At 49.8% G+C, this 23,603-nt stretch overlaps 2 protein-coding genes across 2 annotated transcripts; one reads left to right on the top strand and one right to left on the bottom strand.

Annotated features, from left to right (window-relative positions):
• Positions 1 to 1,000: 1,000 nt before the first annotated feature.
• LOC123104005 (probable carboxylesterase 12) lies at positions 1,001 to 2,201 on the top strand. The gene has a single exon (XM_044525718.1). The coding sequence runs from the start codon at positions 1,150 to 1,152 to the stop codon at positions 2,122 to 2,124; it is 975 nt and encodes a 324-aa protein (XP_044381653.1). The 5' UTR covers positions 1,001 to 1,149; the 3' UTR covers positions 2,125 to 2,201.
• A 93-nt stretch (positions 2,202 to 2,294) lies between these two features.
• Positions 2,295 to 3,460, bottom strand: LOC123104004 (probable carboxylesterase 2). Its single transcript, XM_044525717.1, has one exon. It carries the CDS (start codon positions 3,315 to 3,317, stop codon positions 2,295 to 2,297), a length of 1,023 nt encoding a protein of 340 aa, XP_044381652.1. The 5' UTR covers positions 3,318 to 3,460.
• Positions 3,461 to 23,603: the final 20,143 nt, after the last annotated feature.

Below are 23,603 nucleotides of genomic sequence, written 5' to 3'. Positions count from 1 at the left end.
GGATTTTCGCGGAGTCCGCGAGCGCCGCTCCGGCACCTTCTCCTCCGAAATCTGGTTTCGCGAAAAACGCCTCATCCTCGGCACCTTCGACGCCGCAGAGGAGGCGACCCGCGCGCACGACGCGGCGTCGTGGCGCCTTCTGAGGCCTCGTCGGGATATGAATTTTCCCGACGTGTCGAGCCAGCGGGCGCAGGATCTCGCGCCTCTCCCGCGGCTTTTCACCGACGAGGATCGCCATGTCCACCGGAGGCGGCAGCCTCGCCTCGCCATCGCCGAGATGGACGTGGAAGCCATGGTGGTGTGGTGCGAATGCTTCCCGCAGGACATCGTCGATGAGTGCCACTTCTACAAGCAAAGGAGGTTGGAGAGGGACGCGAGGAGGAAGGAGCAAGCCGCCTATAGGGAGGACAAGCTACGAGAAACGTCGGGTTGAGACTTTGAAGACGAGCAGTATGCTGACGCCTACATTCAGACGTCGGAGGAGGACATTACCGAGTCGGAGTCGGAAAGCGACGAGTAGTTGGTCTTTTCTTTTATCTGTGTACGCTAGAACTATCTTTTTATCGGAAAAAATGGCCGGCGGCGTCGGCGACGAAGCAGGCGGGCGAGGGTGTGCTGTTTGATGTGAAAAGGCCAATCCAGTGTACCACCGACCAGCGGGTCTGATGAGGAAACAGGGCGAGCGCGCACGCGTCCGTCTTATGTTCGTGCCGACGCAAATCAGGCTCAAGAATGGACCGAAAATGGGTCTGCAGGCGGACGAAAGCGGACATGCATCCGTTTGGATCGGCACGTTGGGCCGATTTTTCTGTCTGCGCTGTACCAAACGAACGGCAACGGACGAAATGAGTTGCCCCATTGGAGTTGCTCTTATAGCCCTTTATTGCACTTGCTCTGACGTGATTCTAAAAAATTAAAATCTACCTGGATGTAGCATTCCTCGGTGGACATGGTTGCTCCCACGTCAGCACTTACGTAAGCCTGTAGTTTTTTAAGCAGGCAATCGGTAAACGCGGCGACGGGTGGTGCAGTGCTGTGCGTGTGTTCGTCGTCGCCCCGCTTGCCGCTTTGCTCTTGCAGATTCGGATCACGGCCTTCAGCGCCGCGACGCCGAGCCAAAGCTCACTGCCGCCTGCCGCAAGCCCAGCCATGGACGACCCCGGCTCCGAGGTCGAGCACGAGATACCCGGCGTCGTGCGTGTGCACAAGGGCGGCCGCGTCGTGCGCTTGAACGGCACCGAGACCGTGCCTTCCTCACCGTCCGGTGACCCAGCCAGCGGCGTCGCCTCCAAGGACGCCGTCCTCGACCCGGCGGCAAACATCTCTGCTCGCATCTACCTCCCCGCCGCCGCCTCCTTGGCGGAGCCCGGGAAGAAGCTCCCTGTGGTCGTGTTCTTCCACGGCGGCGCGTTCATGATCTACACCGCTGCCTCCCCGCTCTACCACAAGTACGCCGCCTCCCTCGCCGCCGCGGCCCCCGCCGTCGTCGTCTCCGTCAACTACCGCCTCGCCCCGGAGCACCCAGTTCCGGCCGCCTACGAGGACGCCTTCACGGCCCTCAAGGCCGTCGTCTCCTCGTGCCGGCCGGGCGGCGCCGAGCCCTGGCTCGCGGCGCACGGCGACGCGTCCCGCGTCGTCCTCGCCGGCGACAGCGCCGGGGCCAACATGGCGCACCGCACGGCGGTCCGGCTGCGGAAGGAACGCATCGAGGGGTACGACGACAAGGTCAGCGGCATCGCGCTCCTGCACTCGTACTTCTGGGGAAAAGAGCCGGTCGGCGGGGAGCTCACGGACGCCGCCATCCGCGGCGGCATTGACCAGGTATGGCATGTCGCCTGCGGCGGTAAGCTCGGCCTCGACCACCCGTACATCAACCCCGGGGCGTCGCCGGAGGAGTTGAGCCAGCTCGGGTGCGACCGTGTGCTGGTCGCCACGGCGGAACACTGCTGGTTCGTGGAGAGGTCGCGCGCCTACGCGGCGGGCGTCAAGGCGTGCGGGTGGGGCGGCGAGCTCGAGTTCTACGAGACCAAGGGCGACGGGCATGTCTACTTCTTGCTCAAGCCCGACTGCGACAACGCCGCCAAGGAGCTCGCCGTCGTGGCCGACTTCGTCAGGCGCTGTTGAGTCTGTTTTCTCTAGTTCGCCGGCGAATGATTCAGTAACAGAGGCTGGGGATCAAAAAATCTTGCCCTTTATTTTCATGGTTCTGAATTCACAAAATAAGTGTGTTTCTGAGTTCTGATTACACTTGCAATCCGAAGGGGAACTCACTGAGCACGCGAGTGCCCTCTGAATCAATTGCCGGCGAGGAAGGCGACCACCCGGTTCATCAGTTGCATAGCCGGATCAAACTCCGGCTTGCTGAGGAAGAACACGTGCTCTCCTCCCTTGGACTCCAGCCACTCCACCGTGCCGGGCCACCCGCTGGCCTTCACGGCCTGGTAGTACGCCGCGGCCCTCGGCAGCGCGAAGTCTCCGTCGGCCGAGCAGACAAGCAGCCTCCGGCATGCCAGCTTCTGCAGGCTCGGCGCTCCACGAGCCAACGGGTTCAACCTCGGGTCGTCCATCCCGTCTGCGCTTTCCGGGCATATTATGGGCCAAAGCTTCTCCGTGATCGCTCTCATGTCCATGGCCTCGCCGTCCATTGCCTCCTTACCCCCATACATAGGATGGAATATGATCGCCCCCTCAATCCGTGCTCCTGGGGGCAAACCATCCCGGGTGCCGGCCATGATTGCTATGTTGTGGACGATGTTCGCGCCTCCGCTGTCGCCGGCCAAGAAGATTCTGCCGGCGTCGCCGTGCTCCGAAAGCCAGGGGTCATCCCTCGAAGCGGCCCAGCTGAGCGCCGCCCAGGAATCGTCGTAGGCCGCGGGAACCGGGTGCTCTGGCGCGAGGCGGTAGTTGACCGACACGGCCAGGACGCCGGCCTTGGAGGCGACGGAGTTGAGGTACCTGTGGTACGTCGGAGAGGCGGCCGAGTCGAGGACCAGGCCGCCGCCGTGGAAGTATACGAGGATCGGGAGCTTCTTGCGCTGGGAACCGGAGCCGGCGGCGACGAGGTCGGGGACGTAGAGGCGGGCGAAGACGCCGGTGGCGGCGTCGATGACGACGTCCTTGGAGGTGACGCCGGTGGCAGCATCGAAGCCTGGCGGGGTGGTTTCTGTGCCGAAGAGACGCTCCACTCGGCCGTCCTCGTAGACGCGGAGGAGCGGCGAGTCGAATCGCAGTTTGGTGGCTGGATCCATTGCTGGCGCAGGTAAACACTCTGGCGACGAGACTGGGGGAGACTCAGGCGCCCGAACAGGCGAACTCATAAGGTAAAGGCCAGCACTAGGCGCCCGGCCGGCCGACCAAAATATTTGGCCGGTCGTGCCTTGGCCGTATGATGAAACGACTCCCAACTGTTCAGATCTGGTGCCTTCTCTTCATCCCCAACCTCCCCTTGCCATCTCCTCAACACGTGGCCACCGGAATTACAACCCTCCCACTGGACGGCTCCAGCACACGGTCATCGTGGTTGCCGGCATCCCAACGTCATGGCTTCAACGCGAGGGGAAGAGCGGTGGCTTTCTTGGGACCCGAGCGGCGACGACCTATCATGCACTACTCTTGCTCGCTGTCGGCGGCGTACTTCGACGTGCTGGATTCGTGGTCGTGGCGGTGGGGCGTGGCCTTGGCGGAGCCGTAAATGTCCTCCTCGTCATCGCTCTTGTTAAACATCTCGTTCGTCGCCTCGTCCATCTTCTTCACTAGTAGAAAACATGGCTTTGGTCCAGGCCTGACCAACCTATTAGTCCCGGTTCAGTCACGAACCGGGACCCATGGAGGCAGGGCCTCGTTGGTCTCGGTTCGTCTGGACCCATTTGTTTCGGTCCAGACACAAACCGGGACCAATAGGCCTCGCTCTTAGCCCACATCCATTGGTCCCGGTTCATGGCTGGAACTGGGACTAGGGGAGTCCTGGATTAGGGGGTCTTCGGACAACCGGACTATATCCTTTGGCCGGACTGTTGGACTATGAAGATATGAGATTGAAGACTTCGTCCTGTGTTCGGATGGGACTCTATTTGGCGTGGAAGGCAAGCTAAGCAATACGGATATGTATATCTCCTCCTTTGTAACCGACCTTGTGTAACCCTAGCCCCCTCTGGTGTCTATATAAACCGAAGAGTTTTAGTCCGTAGGACAACATACAATCATACCATAGGCTAGCTTGTAGGGTTTAGCCTCTCCGATCTCGTGGTAGATCAACTCTTGTACTACTCATATTATCAAGAATAATCAAGCAGGACGTAGGGTTTTACCTCCATCAAGAGGGCCCGAATCTGAGATCCACCGATTTTGACACCGACATTGGTGCTTTCATTGAGAGTTCCACTGTGTCATCGTCGTAAGGATGGATGCCTCGTCTCGTTGTTAAAAACAACATTACCGCCGGGGGAGCCCTGACTGTCGGCCAAACTCTCCGGCTTGGCAGTTTCATCATGATCGTCCGTTCGGCCGCTGCACCGACGATGACTTCTCGGGTCATCGAAAACAGCCTCCACGCCGGCTCGGAATTCGCCGAGCAGATGGATCCAATGGAGCTCTCTTCCCTAAATGAGCTCTTGGATCGCATCGCCGCCTTGTGAGTCGCTACGGACTATCATCGGATTGGGCTTAAACCCGATCAAAGGGAGATTAACTCTCCACCGGTCACCCATCATATTGCGGTGGTGGAGGAACAATGCGGCGAGTCTTCCTCTATCTTGAGGACTAACTATGTCTGGATTCCTGAGCTCTTCGAGCCGGATACCCGTTTACGGGAGGACATCACCCAAGCCCTGAACCTAGAGTCAGGCAGCGGGCCAGACTCATCGGGCAACATCCCGGAATCCGAACTTCTAAGATTGGAAACACCTCGGCCCCTGGGTCTCAGATCGGGTAAGGGTTCGGAGTCAAATACACCCACCCACCCAGACATAAACAATCGTTCCCACATTAGGCAAGAGCCCCATGAAACAGTACATCATTATTGGGTCAGATTCCTCCTTGTGATGAACAAGGTTAAGGACTGCCGCGAGGAAGACGTAGTCTCACTTTTCTGCAATAACTGCACGAACAAGGGAATCCTTAACGCCATAAGTCGTCGTGACATATCATGCTTCGCCGATTTGGCGTCCATAGTACGAATGTACTGTGCGATGGAAAGTGCCTGGAAAACCGAAACGAAATTTTGGGATAATCCGGCTCCGAATATACACCCAGTCCGAAATAAAATGGTGCACTATCATAAGACACCCGAGTTAATTACAAAGAAGCAAAAACCCTCTACAGGGCGTGGAACCGTATTGGAGGGATGGCTCAACGGACCATGCAAAATTCATAGTACAGCAGATACCATACCAACACACAACCTTAGAGCATGTTGGATACTCCGGCAGGTGGCCAAAAGCGGCGAGGATCTTCTCATCCCAGATGCCACAGAGCACCATCCCAGGGATAACAATACGGTATTAACAGTCTTTAAGACCTTCGCATCAAATAATAGGCGCAGGCGAACACTCCGCAGCATTGCCGAAATCTGCCACGTGGCAGCAATAAATCCATGGAGTGACACGGCTATTACCTTCAATGCCAGTGACGAACCTAAATTCCGAACAGTCCGAGCACCAGCTGCACTGGTCCTCAGTCCAATTGTGGACGACTTTCGACTCACCAAAGTACTCATGGACGACGGCACTGGATTAAACCTCATCTATGAGGAAACTCTTCAAAAAATGGAAATAGACTAGAACCGCATTGAGCAAAGCAACACAATCTTCAGAGGAATCATCTCCAGTCGGGAAGCATGCTATGCTGGGAAAATCACACTAGATGTGGTATTCGGCACGCCGGAAAACTATAGGTCCGAAGAAATTATATTCCAAGTGGCCCCGTTCAGTAGTGGATACCACGCCCTTTTAGGACGAGAGGCATTCATGATCTTCCAAGCCATACCCCATTATGGGCACATGAAGCTCAAAATGCCCGGGCCCAACAGAATCATCACTCTCGCTAGTGATCCGGACACATCACTCCGCGCCGAAAACAAAACAACCGCATTGGCCCTCGAGGCATTATCCGAAGCCCTTTCGGCCGAGGAATTAACTGCGCTACGCTCCACAGTGGACAGGGACGACGTGATACTTGACAAGAGATCTAAGTCCACCTCTTTCAAACCAGCGGATGAAATAGTCAAATTCCAAGTCCACCCAACGGACCCTACAAAAACAGCCTCCATCGGGGCACAGTTAAACCCCGCCGTGGAAGCCGCACTAAGAGAGTTCCTGCGCGAGAATTGGGACATATTCGCCTAGCACCCCTCAAACATGCCAGAAATCCCATGCAGGCTAGCCGAGCACAGCCTCAACATCCTAAAGGGATTCAAGCCGATCAAGCAGGCTCTTCGGCGTTTCTCCGAACCTAAGAGACAAGGTATGGGAGAGGAACTAGCCAAGCTATTGGAGGCCGGATTCATTAGAGAAATAGAACACCCAGACTGGCTAGCAAACCTGGTGATGGTACCAAAGAAGGACAAATCCTGGCGCCTATGTGTCGACTTCAAGGACCTCAACAAGGCTTGCACAAAGGATCCCTTCCCCCTCCCCCGCATTGATCAAATTATCGATGCTACCGCAGGACACGAGTCATTGTGTTTCCTCGACGCATACTCCGGCTACCACCAAATCAAGATGGCGGAGTCCGACCAAGCCGTAACGGCATTTATCACACCATACGACCCCTTCTGTTTCAACACAATGCCTTTTGGGCTCAAAAACACCGGCGCAACATATCAGCGCATGATTCAGATATGTCTGGAGAAACAAATCGGCAAAACAGTAGAGGCATACGTAGATGATGTGGTCGTTAAAACCAAACACGTCGACTCTCTAATAGACGACTTGAGACTCACATTCAACAACCTCCAAACATACGACATCAAGCTCAATCCGGAAAAATGCGTTTTCGGCGTACCAGCCGGAAAGCTCTTGGGCTTCATTGTCTCCAGTAGAGGAATTGAAGCTAATCCGGCCAAAATCCGAGCTCTGTCACAGTTAGCTATCCCAACGGACCTCAAACAAATCCAGAAATTAACTGGATGTGTGGCGGCTCTAAGCCGCTTTATCTCCCGCTTAGGAGAAAAGGCATTACCCCTTTATCGCCTCCTTCGGCGCACCAAACACTTCGAGTGGACGGACGCTGCCACAGCTGGATTGGAAGAAATAAAAGCCATACTGGCAACCAACCCAATCCTGGCCGCACCAAACATCGGCGAACCAATGCTTTTGTATATTGCAGCAACTCATCAGGTTGTAAGCACAGTGCTCGTCGTCGAACGAGAAGCGGACGGACATAAATTCCCTCTTCAAAAGCCGGTATATTATGTATCCACTGTCCTCACTCCATGCAAATCACGGTACCCACATTATCAAAAGATAGCCTATGCGGTATTCATGGCATCCCAGAAGCTGCGACACTACTTTCAAGAGTGTTCGATTACAGTAGCCTCGGAAGTGCCACTTAATGATATTATAAACAACCGCGACGCCACGGGCCGGATTGCCAAATGGGCAATTGAGCTCCTCCCGTTCGACATAACATACAAACCTCGGCGAGCCAGTATATCACAAGTATTGGCCGACTTTGTCGCTGAATGGACGGAAGTCGAACTCCCTAAAGAGTATGGCGCATACTCCAATTGGATCATGCACTTCGACGGCTCCAAAATGTTGGCTGGTCTGGGGGCTGGCATCGTCCTGACGTCCCCAACCGGAGATACAGTGAAATATGTACTGCAGACACTATATACAGACTCCAACAACGCAGCCGAATACAAAGCCCTGTTACATGGTCTTCGGATGGCAGTTTTCATGGGCATTCAACGCCTGGAGGTGCGTGGGGATTCGAACCTCGCAATATCCCAAAATAAATGGAGACTTCAATGCCAAGGATCCGAAGATGGCGGACTATCGAAACGCTTTCCTAAAGATGTCAGCTCGGTTCGAGGGGCTCGAATTTCACGATGTGGCTCGGAAAAACAATCAGGCGGCGGATATCCTCGCCCGCATCGGCGCAAAACGCGATGCGGTCCCCCCAACATATTTTTGGAGAGGTTGTTAAAGCCATCCGTACTATGGGAAGGGGACACCGGTAACAATAGTCCGGACCCGACCAAAATGCCCGATACCGAACACTCTGACATAATCGGCGGCTCTGCCACCGAAATAACACCTTCAGCCCAAGTCATAATGGCCATCATTGCTCCGTGGACAGAACCATTCTTGGCCTACCTAACTAGGCAGGAACTTCCCGAGGACCAAAATGAGGCACGCTGCATAGTGCGGCGATCTAAAGCCTACATGGTCCATGAGGGAGAGCTGTATAAAAAAAGCACTATCGGAGTCCTTCAAAGGTGCATCTCCGAAGAGGAAGGGCGGAAGCTTTTGGTAGAAATTCACGCCGGACTCGGTGGCCACCACGCCGCAGCCTGGGCCCTTGTAAGCAAGGCCTTCCGTACAGGTTTTTATTGGCCAACGACCCGGGCAGACGCACATGACTTGGTCCAACGCTACGTCGGTTGCCAGCTTTTTGCAAACCAAAGCCACATGCCACCCACCGCCCTCCAAACAATCCCCATTACCTGTCCCTTCGCGATCTGGGGGCTTGACATGGTTGGATCCCTTAAAGGGGGAACCCATAAGAAAAAATACTTACTGGTCATGGTGGATAAATTCACCAAATGGGTAGAAGCCAAACCTGTTAAAACAGCCGAATCCAGACCGGTGATAGACTTCATATCTGGGGTTGTACACCGTTATGGCGTCCCCCACAGCATCATCACTGACAACGACACGAACTCCACGGCCGACGAGGTAAAACTCTGGTGCAGCAACGTGGGCGTCAAGCTCGATTATGCTTCCGTCTATCACCCACAAACCAACGGCCAAGTTGAGCGAGCAAATGGTCTTATCATGAGCGGCATTAAACCCAGATTAGGGCGGTCCTTAAAGGAGTCTAACACGCACTGGGTAGAGGGGCTCGACTCCGTACTCTGGGGGCTGCGGACCACGCCGAATTGTACTACCGGATATACACCCTTCTTTATGGTATACGGCGCAGAGGCAGTTCTGCCCAGCGACATAATTCATGACTCACCTTGAGTGCGTATGTACGAAGAAAGAGAAGCCGAGCTCGATCGGCAGGATAGTCTGGACACTATGGAGGAGGAGCGCGACGTGGCAAAAGCCCGTTCCGCATTCTATCAGCAACAGGCTCGCAAATACCAAAGCAGAGAAGTACGGGCCAAAACTTATAACGTTGGCGAGTTAATTCTACGCCTGCCGGAGAAGAAAAAGACCAAGCTCGAGCCCAAATGGGAAGGTCCCTTCATTATTGACCAAGTTCTGACCGGTGGAGCGTACCGTCTGCGGGATGCATCGAATAATCGACTTGAGCCGAACCCATGGAACGCAGCCAGGCTCCGAAGATTCTACGCCTAGCGCCGGACTCTATGTTCGTCTCCTTCCTCTGTCCATTTTTTGCATATACATTATCTGTCTTTTTTCTCTTTCTTTCTTTTATTCTTTCTCAAGGCCTTTAAGGGACAACTTGTGCCTCGTTTGCACACTATAGACGCGCTAACTACGCTCATTATACCTGTGGGCTTCTTACACAAAAGCTTAATTATCTATCTGGGCTTCATGCCCTGCACATGTGTTATTCTTCCGCATGTACCTTTTCTTTGACATTATATGCATCGATATGACTTAAGTTTTGGCCAAGCCGGGTTGCTTGGCTCTTGTATTTATGCCCTACGTTCCCGTTAATTCGGCTAGGGCATAAGGGGAGCACCTCTGCGATTGTTACTACCGGGTCAGCCGGATGTGTACCTCAGACTGGGTGAAGCCGAAAGCTAGCGTTCTTAAGGGAATATTCGGTCGGCGAACAAAAGATGATTTTTATTTATTTTCCATATATGCCCCCAGATGTTTTTGCCTGCGTCTTCGCTCGTAGTCTGTACATGCACTTTAGGGCATGCGTACCCAGGGAAAGGAACCCCTAACAGAACTATTCTCCCTGGAAGATGTTTCTTACTACCCATGTAATATAACATAACTAGTTGGGTACTTGTGTGTTCAAGCACTAATGACCCCTACGCCTGGTTTCCACGCATACCCCAGTTCTTATATAACTGAGCGGGTATTCGGACACACTCCGGACTATCGGGTACCGAGGTTGAAGAGAAAAGGTCCGCCATGACAAATGATTTACAATCCGGCTAGAAGGCATTATACATGTCACTTTAATTACATAGTCATGTAGACTGACTAAATTCCTCTTCTATACCATCCAACAGGCGGTCTAGCCTACAATCCTATTGGGAATACTTTGCGGCCAATTCTACTTGCCCATAGACTAAGCTAACGGGGATCTCTTTCCCATCGGGCCCCACAGGTCCGACCTCGGCCATGTGGTTTGGGTCAGCCTTGGTATACCGCGTCTTCACCATGGCCCAGGCTTCCCTGGCACCTTGACGGCAGGCCGATATCTTCCATAATCTGAAGCGCCGCCGTGCTCCCTTGAGCTTCTCCGCAAGCTCCCCAATGCCTTCTGGCAGGGAGACTGATGGCCACAAGGCCTGGGCAATACCTTGCATCACCTGCCGAACGTGTTCGTGCAATTGTGAGAGCTCGGATAGAAGATCACCCGCAGACCCGGGCATCTCCTCCGCGGGACGACCCGTCAGCATACCTGCAGACATAACTCTGTTAGCCGGCTTCTCCGTCGTCCCCTTTTTAAGGGTTCATTCAAGCACTTACTAAAAATGCCGCGGCGAAGCCGCTTATTCTCCTTCTCGGAGTCCGCAAGCTGGGCTCGAACATCTTTTAGTTCCATGCTCAGCTTGGTATTGGCGTCTTGGAGATTGTTTTTCTCCTACCTGACCTCAGTCAGCACGCGTTCACCAGCCTTTAGCTGTCGTACGGCATGCTGGTCCTCCGGATCTCTCCGGATTCATCTGCAATATCTATTGTTAGATCTGCAACCACGCCGCACGCTATATGGTACCCATCATTCCTTGAAACAAATGTTACCAGCTGGGGACTTTTTAGGTTCCTTCAATGCGGCAACGGCGGCCTGAAGTTGGGTCTTGCATTCCTCTAGCTCCTGTGACAGTCGAGTATTCTTCTCTGTAAGAACCTACACAATAGATGATCCTTAAATCAGTTCTGCTAACTATTTCAAGTCTCAGGGGCTACTGATACATATAATCGTCAGATTTTCTTACCCGTACATCCCTTACATACTGGTCCGTGGCTCTGGCTAGACCATTTTGAGCAGCACAGAGGTACGCGTCGCCAGAATTGAAGGCATCAAATGCCTCTGGTGAGAAGCAAGCATCACAGAGTACGGCCCGGCGACGCCTATGATTCATGGCGCTCTCCACTTCTGAATTTGTAGTGGATAGTCTATCTGCATCCTCTGTAGGGGGAGTATCCGGCATCCGCCCCATGTCGGCTTCCGCCTCTATGTCCGGTCCTGGAGCCCAACTGGTGGAAGCATGATCGGCAGCCTCACCGGACATATTCCGGCGAGCGTTTTTTCTGCTAAAGAAACATGGACGTTGTTACATTTTGAGAAAGACGACAACCACGAAGCAGGGTTTTTGTCATACCTCTGCACCGACGTCTCCGTCCTGACCGCCTTCCTTTTTGGCCTGCCCGGCCTCGGTGCCTCTTGTTGGCGAGTTGCTGCGGGTTCGGCACGGTGTCCCGAATGCCTTCCCTGTAAAACACCACATGTATATGGTAGGTGAAGTGTCTAAAAGGGGATCCTAGTTTTTGGAGTTGGGTTTTTTGTTTTTTCTTACATGCGACGCAGGAAGCAGTCCGGGTTAGTTGGCCGTAATGGCCACCATGGTGTCATCACAGCTTAATTGATAGAACCGCTGGTCTATCAGCTCCACGAATATGTCCGGATCTTCTTCGAGTCCGGGACCGAGGGCCCGGTCAGGTTCCTCTGGTTGTGGAGATGGGCTGTTGACCTCCCTTATGGCTTTTCGCAGTTCCTGCCGCAAAATGGCAAGGTGAGTACCTACGGGAAAGAATGCGAGAAGAATGGGAGTAAGGAGATATGACTCACCCAGCTTGGAGGGTTGTACATGGAGAATCCATCCCGTGGCTTGATGCGGATGAACTCCTCTTCCTCTCCCTTGAACAACTCGGACAATTTTTTTGCTAAAGCAGCAGCGTTGTCGGGACCCTTCCGCTTGCAACGGGTGGCATCATCTTCCCCGTTAAAACCCCACAGGGGATGCCCTCGATATTGAAGTGGATGCACTCCCATTGACATAACCTCGATTACTGTCAATCCTGATTGAGCCAACGCTTTAATCCGGTTCATCGGGTAAAGGACTTCTTCGTTGTCTTCCACCTGGGGGCTCCGTGGGCGCCAACTTCAGCGTTTCTTCAGAGGAGCATTGTTGAACTCAGGAAGACCCCGCCGAACAGGGTGCGGAAGGGAGACGTCCTCCATATAAAACAATTCCGAAGGCCAGTCTTCGGACATCTTCTTCGGAGTACCGGACAGGTATCCGATTTCGGCGATGCGCCATATTTCGGTCCGTCCACTTGATAAAATGACCCCTTCTGTGTGCGGGGGACGAGGCAAAAAAAACCTTTTCCACAACTCAAAATGAGCCTCGCAGCCCAGGAATAACTCGCAGAGGGCAACATAGCCGGCGATATGTAAAATGGAAGCAGGGGTGAAATTATGCAGTTGGAGGCCGTAAAACTCCAGGAGCTTGCGGAGGAACGTATGAATTGGAAATCCGAGTCCCCTTAATAAATAAGGAACAAGGCATACCCGCTCCCCCGTAGAGGGGTTGGGGAAGCTCTTCGCTTGCTCCCCGCCATTGTAGGTGACGAGCCCGGCTCGGACGGGAACCATATACGCTAGAGGGAGAAATCCCTTGGTCTGCAGTTCGACTAATCGATTGTGTGGGACAGAACACCTCCCTCAATCACCGGGTTTAGGGCTACGGGGGCGGGAGGAGGAGCTCTGGAGGTCGTCCATGCTGGAGTGGATCTTTCCGAAGCATGCTCCGATGGATTCTCGCTGGGGGAGGGTGGTATGGATTGGATATAAGAATCCCCATCCCTTTAATAGACAATTTATTTACCTGGCTAGGGGGGTGAATGTAAAAACGCCCTGGCTCCTCCTATTCATTCGACGCGTGGAAGATAGCCCTTATTGGGCGCGGAAGCCAAGAGGTCCAACATTTATGGTGCCGGACACTACTTGACAAACGTTCGAAATTTGGAGAAGAACCCGCCTTGCAATGCCGAAGACAATACTGCGTGTCGGACTTGACGTCATTGAATCCTGGTTCGGGGGCTACTGAGGGAGTCCTAGATTAGGGGGTCTCCGGACAGCCGGACTATATCCTTTGGCCGGACTGTTGGACTATGAAGATACGAGATTGAAGACTTCATCCTGTGTTCGGATGGGACTCTACTTGGCGTGGAAGGCAAGCTAGGCAATATGGATATGTATATCTCCTCCTTTGTAATCGGCCTTGTGTAACCCTAGCCCCCTCCGATGTCTATATAAACCGGAGGGTTTTAGTCCGTAGGACAACATACAATCATACCATAGGCTAGCTTCTAGGGTTTAGCCTCTCCGATCTCATGGTAGATCAACTCTTGTACTACTCATATTATCAAGAATAATCAAGCAAGACGTAGGGTTTTACCTCCATCAAGAGGGCCCGAACCTGGGTAAAACATCATGTCCCCTGCCTCCTGTTACCATCCGCCTTAGACGCACAGTTCGGGACCCCCTACCCGAGATCCGCCGGTTTTGACACCGACAGGGACCAAAGGGTGGCCTTTAGTCCCGGTTCCATCCACGAACCATGACCAATGAGGTGGCTATATATAACCCTCGCCCGCGAGCAGAGCACTCCAGTGCTCTGTTTTTTCTTGCCGGCGAGGGGAGGGCTTTGTGGTGCTCTAGCTCACCTCCTATACACATGAGGTGTCCGATGAAATGCCCGAGACACACTACTTAAGCTTTCTCCTCTTCAAACTCGACCTCCAAGCTCCATTTTCTTTAAGATTTGTCTAGGTTTAGTGGTCCGTCGCGTCCCTTCCCCGTATTCACCGCCGTCGATCGCCCGCGCCGATCTCGTTGCCGTCACTACCGTGGTGAGCCTCTTGTTCTTATCTTCTTTGTAAAAGAAAAAAATTCTTACTTGTATGATTAGATAGATAGTTGTCTAATTTTCCTACTTTTATTATTGTTTGTTATTATATAGTGTGATGGTTTTGGTATCCGCCCTCGTCGGCCCTCGTCCTGTCTATGATTCAGATGTGGTATATATTATCTTTTATAACTATTTGATTCATTTATTGTTTATGATAATTATGCCGACCGACGTGACATAGATTTTATTTATCTAGGAGGTATGTGAACCGGAAATTTCAACCGACCCTATTGTCGAGAGGATAAATTTAGTTGAAGAAAAAAACAATTACTTGAAGGAAAAAAAATGAGGAGGAGAAGATGATATTGGAGTTGCATGTTGCGGATGTCGTCGATGATCACAAGATCAAGATGGATGCAATGCGCTTGTGATAACCCACAAGTATAGGGGATCAATTGTAGCCTCTTTCGATAAGTAAGAGTGTCGAACCCAACGAGGAGCTAAAGGTAGAACAAATATTCCCTCAAGTTCTATCGACCACCGATACAACTCTATGCATGCTTTACGTTCACTTTACCTAGAACAAGTATGAAACTAGAAGTACTTTGTAGGTGTGATAAAATAGGTTTGCAAGATAATAAAGAGCATGTAATAAAAGCTAGGGTCTGTTTAGATAAATACACAACTAAGTTAGTTTTAGTAGAGAGATTTTTGTCGCGAGAAAGTGTAACACCCCAAGATTTTGGTTTTGATTTTTATCAACTTCTTTATTTGATTTAAAGAAGGTCACTTGAATTTTTCAAAAAAGGGGCTCATCTTCTCAAATCTTTTTATGACAAATATTTCATGAGTTCTTCACAATATTGATTTTTGGTCTTGAAGATTTTTCATCTTGTGTTGGCTCAACACAAATACTTTTTGGAAGATTTTTACAATTCCTTTTTATTAAAAAGAATTCCTATAAATTATGAATTTTATTCTTCCCCATTCAAAAATTACTCTCTTGCCATGACCTATGTTGAAAACCTTCTTCCAAAACCCACCTCCCCACTTTGGATCAAGTCAAGCATCAAGTCCAGCAAAGTTCAACTTCCCCTAGATTTTAATTCTATTTATTTTAAACTCAAAATCTTTTTCTGCCATTTATTTGGACCTTAGTGATTCACAAAGGAACTACTAGATTTCCTTTGAGTTTTGGTTCCAAATAAATTCCTCTCGCTAGTCCTTAGTGTCCTCAACTTAGATTCATCAAGACCTGCTAGTCCACAGTACAAATTTTTCAAAATTTGCTTGCTGCAAGTTTGGACCAGATTTTCCATTTTTGGTGAATTTCATTCTTTTTCTTTTCCAAAAATTCTGAGATAATTCAGGCAGTCTCCAGATACATCAAGAGATCACTTCACCAAGTTTCAGCTCTAGAAATTTTTTCCACATGCATAAATCATTTCGTCGAACAGGTGGCCGGCACTGTTCCTGTCAAGTTTCAGAAGTTCAGTGTTGGGTTCAGTCGTCAGTGTCGTTTTCGTTAGGGCTCTTTGTCAATCTCTCCAGTAGCTGCCTTGGATCGTTGCTCACTGCTCCTTCTTCTTGTCCAATGCGTCGCACGGTTGTTTGGCCGGTCGTGAGCGTCGGTGGCGACGTGTCACGTCAACTCCGGCGTCTTTCGCGCTGGCAGAACCACCGTGGCGACCAGCAGGGGCCAACCCTATAGTACGGCGCCGTCCAGCACCGCCCACACCACCAGGAGCCTCCGCGTGGTCGTCCTCTTCCCTATGCATGCTGCAGAACCGTCGCCGTGGCCTGAGAGGCGCAGAGCGCGCTCTCTGCCGCCGACGAGCCCGTGTGCTCCGTTCCGTCGAAGCCACGGGAGCAGGCCAAATCCGATCAAGCTTAGCTGTTGAATGGAACCAGTGAACCAATCTGAAGGTGCCCAGTCACCTAAACCTCCAGCCTGACCACTGCCTCACCGTAATTGCTCGCTGGAGTGATCCCGTTCTCGGCAACCGCCTCGGGCCGGCTATAAATAGAGGCCCGAGCTCGCCTTTGACCCAGCACCACTCCTCCACCTCACCAGAGCCGCGCCTAGCCGCTAGAAGTACCTCGAGGAGGCCTTCTTCCCCAACTCCGGCCGCCACGACCCGCTCTGGTAGCCAACTTGATTCACTCGATTCCTTGCATAGCTCTAGCTCATACTTGGGGAGGAACCTCCTAGTGCACCCACTCCCCTAACCCGCACTTCAATTTGGCATTTGCAGCTCTCTTCGGAGGGATCCATCCTCGACCGAACCGCCGTCCGCCGGAGTGGAAGCCATCGTCGGCGTGGTGCTCGACGACGACCAAATCCACCATCCACCGACGCGGAATTGTCCCGTGAGTACAACCATACCCTTTCCCTCCTCTGGATCACCGTCGATCGCCGCCGGCGATCATCGTTTGCTTCGGCCGGCGGTGGGATTTTAAACCTGACATGCGGGACCCCCTCGTCAGCCTCTCCTCTTTTATTCGAAACGTTTTCTGAAAGCGCCTTCGGGCAAAGTATGTTTTCCCCTTGGGTTGGCGTATTTCCAACCGAAACGTTTTCTGTTTTTTTAAACTAGCCCTGGAAAGTTTATGTTTCATCAAAGATTAGTCCCTGGACTAAAACCTTAATAATAACTTTTAAACATAAGATGATTTTGAGTTGATTCTTTTTCCGTCATCTTTATTTTTTCTATCTAGTTTTTTATCATATTTATTTGAAAAAAAGGTGGAACAATTTTTATGCACGCACGGTATTTACGTTAGTATCCGATTTCTTTTATAATGTAGATACCGAAGGAGGTGACGGAGCCGCAAACTTCGCCGAGCTAGACTCCGACTACTCCGAACCAGGCAAGCATGTTTGAACCTTTGATATGATGAGTGTTTTTCATGATTGCTTAAGTGGTTTCTCATGACATGTTTATATAAGCATTTGTGAATGTTATATTTCATGCAAGCAAGCTGCAAGTGAGCTTCGAAATTCGATGTGTTCATATGATGGTGAGATAACCTGATCATGTGGTGGCATGATAGGTTGCAAGCTGGTATTGTTGAAGCATGCCAGTTTTATATCAACTGTTTAACTCCAGTATTAACGTGGATCAAGTCTTGTTCCTGTTCGTCCCCTTCCGTGCTACCACATGTTTTCTGCAAAGAATACGGTTTAGTAAGTTGCAAACCTCTTTCCTTGTACACACCAAATAGAGGAGCCGTGATGAGGGTTCCATGGCCCTGGATTAAAGCCCGTCATCCGGTCAGGGGGCATGGGTGTTTCCGATTGGGACCGAGAGGGGGGCACCCCTTAGAGTGCGCGATATAAATTTGATCCCGTGCTATTCGAGGTTGTAGCCTCCCCGTCTTAGAGTTTTTCTTGAACGTTGCCTAGGGTGATTCCTGGCAGCGGAATGTGGAATGGGTGTGTACTGGTTAGATGTGTTTCTCCTAAAATACCGTAAACGGAACTAGTCCTTTATGACTACTGAAATCCGTTGGCTGTTGTTAAAGAGTACAAACTCTGCAGAGTCAAAACCATTCGAGTAACCATGTCCATGGTCAAGGACTTTGATCAACATATTAGTGTCAATCTCAGTATCAGTCTCAGTGTCAGCCTCAGTGACAGTCTCCGGAGAATAAGCATGAAACTGAGAGTGGTAAACCCGGCTGAATGTTATTCCTGTGGATGGACTAACCAGTTTATTATCATGTACCGAGTATTCCGTGGAATGATGTTACCTTCATGAGCTACTTGAATTCGAATGATGAGATATAAGCCCTTTATGTGATGTCGCTCAGACGTCCGACTGTGGCATTCTTGTTATTTATTTTGATATAAGCCCTTTATGTGATGTCGCTTAGACGTCCGACTGTGGCATTCTTGTTATTTACTTTTGATATAAGCCCTTTATATGATGTCTCTTAGACGTCCGACTGTGGCATTCTTGTTATTTACTTTGATATAAGCCCTTTATGTGATGTCGCTTAGACGTCCGACTGTGGCATTCTTGTTATTTACTTTTGATATAAGCCCTTTATGTGATGTTGCTCAGACATCCGACTGTGGCATCCTTGTTATTTACTTTCATTATAAGCCCTTTTCGAGATGTCGCTTAGACGCCCGACTGTGGCACGTACTGTCATTTACATTTCAATATAAGCCCTTTATGTGGTGTCGCCCTGACGCCCGACTGCGACATGTTAAGTTATTTTACCTTTCGAGGCATCGCTTCAGACACCTGGTCAGTCTTCAACTATTTTATTGGGATTTCGGGAGGACTACCGCCTGACTTCCTTTTTATTTAACATGAAGTGCAAATTTATTATCTGAGTGCGCATTACTAGTCTGCTCATGTGCATCATGTTTGCATTTGTTATATCTTATGTCCAAACTGTCTTGCGAGTACATTCAAAGTACTCACCTGGCTTGTTTATTTGGCTAGATGTTGACGAAGGCGATCTTATGGATGAAGAGTACGATAGCGAGTCCGACGCCTAGAGGAGTCCCAGTCAGTCTCGTGCAATCCTGGAGTTGGTCACTTGTATGATATATGCTTCCGCTACCCTAATAAAATCATCGAGCCTCACTCTGGCGCTTGATGAGCTGTAAGATTTTTGGAGTCATGTCACCCACTTCACCGTGACATATCCACCACCACTTTTTTTACGGGCCAGTAGTTATGTCACCATACCCTTTGTGTCATATCCGCCTTTATGTATAATATCGGCGTGCTTGTAATAAATTGTTGAGCAGCCTCAGCTCAACCTTGTATAATATTTAGTACTTCTGGATTTCTGTATCAAGGATTTGTCTACCAGTAAGGAGGATTCTTCTATACTGGTCTGATATAATGGTCGGTTTTTCAATAAATGTTTTATAGGAAAACTGGCCCTGACAGAAAGTTATTGTCCCTAGGCAATCGATAACTAGACCGGTAATCATTATTGCAATTTTGTATGAGGAAGAGGCATAAGCTAACATACTTTCTCTTCTTCGATCATATGCACTTATGATTGGAACTCTAGCAAGCATCCGCATCTACTAAAGATCATTAAGGTAATCCAACCATAGCATTATAAGGCATCAAGTCCTCTTTACTCCCATACGCAAACAACCTACTTACTCGGGTTTGTGCTTCTATCACTCACGCCACCCACCATAAGAAAATCATGAACATATTGCAAACCCTACAGCGGGGATCCCTCACGCTTGCGCATCACAGAGAGCACCATAGGACAACACCAATAATCAAACATGCAACTCAAACCAATCACGTACATCAATTAACCCATAGGACAAAACAGATCTACTCAAACATCATAGGATAGCCATACATCATTGGGAAATAATATATAGCATTGAGAATCATGTTTAAGTAGAGATTACAATGGGTAAAAGAGGGGTCACACCGCTGCATAGAGGGAGGAAGAGTTGGTGATGACGGCGGTGAAGTTGTTGATGTAGATTGTTGTCACGATGATGGCCCTGGCGGTGTTCCGGCACCACCAGAAGAGAGGGGGAGAGAGCCCCCCTTCTTCTTCTTCTTCTTCTTCTTCCTTGACCTTCCCCCTAGATGGGAGAAGGATTTCCCCTCTAGTCCATGGCCTCCATGGCGGTGGAGGGGTGAGAGCCCCTCCAAGATTGGATCTCTCTCTGTTTCCTTCTGTTTCTGCGCTCCCTGATTCTGCCCTTTCACCGTTTCTTAAATTCCTGGAGATCCGTAACTACGATTGGGCTGAAATTTTGACGCAATTTTTATACGGATATAGGCTTTCTTGCGGAGAAAGAAGGGCACCAACCGCCTTACGGAGTGGCCACGAGGGCCCAGGGCGCACCCTACCCCTGGGGCGCGCCCCTCACCCTTGTGGGCCCCTCGGGCATCGTCTCACGTTGATTCCACTTCCCAAAATTCACATATATTCCAAAAAAATCTCCGTAAGTTTTTATCCCGTTTGGACTCCGTTTGATATGGATTTTCTGCGAAACAAAAAACATGCAACAAACAGGAACTGGCACTGGGCACTGGATCAATATGTTAGTCCCAAAAATAGTATAAAAAGTTGCCAAAAGTATGTAAAACTTGTAGAATATTGGTATGGAACAATAAAAAATTATAGATACGGTGGAGACGTATCAGCTTGAAGATGAGAAAGATTAGGAAATATGCCATTCATACCGAGGCTTGGTATCTGTAGGATCGAAAGTATGTCTAGAGGGGGGTGATTAGACTACTTGACCAAATAAAAATCTAGCCTTTTACCAATTTTATGTCTTGGCAGATTTTAGCAACTTAGCAAAAATCAAGTAAACAACCTACACATGCAATTCTAAGAGTATAGCAGCGGAATGTAAAACAATTGCATATGAAGGTAAAGGGAGGAGTTTGGAGGGAGCAAACGCAATGTAGACACGGAGATTTTTGGCGTGGTTCTGATAGGTGGTGCTATCGTACATCCACATTGATGGAGACTTCAAACCACGAAGGGTAACGGTTGCGCGAGTCCACAGAGGGTCCACCCACAAAGGGTCCACGCAGAAGCAACCTTGTTTATCCCACCATGGCCATCGCCCACGAAGGACTTGCCTCACTAGGGTAGATCTTCGGGAAGTAGGCGATCTCCTTGCCCATACAAACTCTTTGGTTCAACTCCACAATCTTGACGGAGGCTCCCAAGTGACACCTAACCAATCTAGGAGACACCACTCTCCAAAAGGTAATAGATGGTGTGTTGATGATGAACTCCTTGCTCTTGTGCTTCAAATGATATTCTCCCCAACACTCATCTCTCTCTCATAGGATTGGATTTGGTAGAAAGATGATTTGAGTGGAAAGCAACTTTGGGAAGGTTAGAGATCAAGATTTATGTGCTTGGAATGGAATATCTTGACCTCAACACAAGTGTAGGTGGTTCTTTCTTAGAAAATGTATGTTGGAAGTGTAGGCATATTCTGATGGCTCTCTTCTTTAATGAAGAGCGGGTGGAGGGGTATATATAGCCTCCACACAAAATCTAACAGTTACACGCAAATCACCAAACTCGATGGGACCGAATCATAAAACTCGGTCATACCGATTTAGTTCAAAATGTGAACGTTAGGATTTTCGGTGGGACCGACATGTCAACTCGGTGGGACCGATTCCATTAGGGTTAGGGCATAACGTAATCTTGGTGAGACCGATTACACAAACTCGGTGGGACCGATTTTGGTAATAGACAAACAGAGAGTTGGTCAGGCAAACTCGGTGGGACCGATTCGCTCATCTCGGTTAGACCGAAATGTTACGAAGGGGAAGCAGAGAGTTTGCATTGCAATCTCGGTGGGACCGATCGCTCATCTCGGTTGGACCGAAACGTTACAAAGGGAAACAGAGAGTTTGCAATCCCATCTCGGTGAGACCGAGATCCCTATCGGTGAGACCGAAGTGACTAGGGTTTGTGGCAGTGGCTATGTCAAGTGAACTCGGCGGCGCCGGATAGAAGATTTCGGTGGGGTCGAGTTTGACTTTTGGTTTGGGACATATGTGGATATGAGAAAGTAGTTGAGGGTCTTTGGAGCATATCACTAAGCATTTTGAGCAAGTAACTCATTAAGCAACACCTCATCTCCTTTTAATAGTATTGGCTTTTCCTATGAACTCAATGTGATCTTGGATCACTAAAAGTAAAATGTAGAGTCTTGTGCTTTGAGCTTGAGCCAATCTTTTGTCCTTAGCATTTTGAGGGGTCCACTTTCTAATCCATGCCATGCCAATCATTGAGCTTTCCTGAAATATTTATCTTGAAATAGCATTAGCCCAATGAGCTATATGTTGTTAGGAATTACCAAAACCACCTATGGATAGTTGCACTTTCAGTATCATTATGTTGTTGGATCAATTGTTACCTTGGTTGCGATTATGATCACATTTGTTGTTGCATTGAAATGTTTTACATAGTTTCATTGTATGGTTTAATTAGATGCCCTAGAGAGCTATATGTTGTTCAATGAGAACTATGTATGTACTTTGGTTTTAATGTGATGATGAACTTTTCTATTAATTTGGTCACTTATCTATTCATGATGTTCTGTAATGTTTTTTGACACACTTAATTATATATAATGCACGCAGATGAACCGGCAATGAATGTACGGTGACAGACACACCTCCGAGTACATTAAGGGCGTGCATAATTTTCTCGAAGTGGCTGAGGCAAACAAGCATAATGGTTTTATGTGTTGTCCATGCCCTATATGTGGGAATACGAAGTCTTATCTGACCGGAAAATCCTTCACACCCACCTGCTTTATAAGGGTTTCATGCCACACTATATTGTTTGGACCAAGCACGGAGAAATAGGGGTTATGATGGAAGATAACGGAGAAGAAGAGGATGATGACAACTATGTGCCCCCTGAATACGGTGATGCTGCAACAGGGGAAGCTGAAGATCAGGAGGAACCAGACAATGTGCCCGATGATGATCTCTGCTGGGTCATTGTTGATGCTAGGAGATAGTGCGAAAGTGAAAAGGAGAAGCTGAAGTTCGATCGCATGTTAGAGGATCACAAAAAAGGGTTGTACCCCAATTTCGAAGATGTCAACATAAAGCTCGGTACCATACTGAAATTGCTGCAGTAGAAGGCAGAGAATGTTGTGCCTGACAAAGGATTTGAGAAGTACTGAAAATATTGAAGAAGAAGCTTCCAAAGGATAATGAATTGCCCGATAGTACGTAAAAGAAGGTCATATGCCCTCTAGGATTGGAGGTGCAGAAGATACATGCATGCCCTAATGACTGCATCCTCTACCGCGGTGTGTACGAGGATTTGAACGCATGCCCGGTATGCGGTGCATTGCGGTATAAGATGAGACGAGATGACCCTGGTGATGTTGACGGCGAGCCCCCAAGGAAGAGAGTTCCTGCCAAGGTGATGTGGTATGCTCCTATAATACCACGGTTGAAACGTCTGTTTAGAAACAAAGAGCATGCCAAGTTGATTCGATGGCACAGAGAGGGCCGTAAGAAAGACGGGAAGTTGAGAGCACCCGCTGACGGGTCGTAGTGGAGAAAAATCGAGAGAAAGTACGGGCTGAGTTTGCAGGTGACCCAAGGAACATATGGTTTTGTTTAAGCGCGGATGGCATTAATCCTTTTGGGGAGCAGAGCAGCAATCACAACACCTGGCCCGTGAGTCTATGTATCTATAACCTTCCTCCTTGGATGTGCATGAAGCAGAAGTTCATTATGATGCCGGTTCTCATCCAAGGCCCTAAGCAACCGGACAACGACATTGATGTGTACCTAAGGCCATTAGTTGAAGCACTTTTACAGCCGTGGAATGGGAACGGTGTACGTGTGTGGGATGAGCACAAACA

This window comes from Triticum aestivum, chromosome 5A (assembly GCF_018294505.1).
Source record: "Triticum aestivum cultivar Chinese Spring chromosome 5A, IWGSC CS RefSeq v2.1, whole genome shotgun sequence".
In the NCBI taxonomy this organism is placed as follows: Eukaryota; Viridiplantae; Streptophyta; class Magnoliopsida; order Poales; family Poaceae; genus Triticum; species Triticum aestivum.
This window is presented reverse-complemented; position numbering and strand designations above follow the sequence as displayed.

What these genes read in the sequence shown, in the direction of transcription:
- LOC123104005 (XM_044525718.1), top strand. Translation starts at nt 1,150, where the DNA reads ATGGACGACCCCGGCTCCGAGGTCGAGCACGAGATACCCGGCGTCGTG.
- LOC123104004 (XM_044525717.1), bottom strand. Translation starts at nt 3,317, where the DNA reads ATGAGTTCGCCTGTTCGGGCGCCTGAGTCTCCCCCAGTCTCGTCGCCA.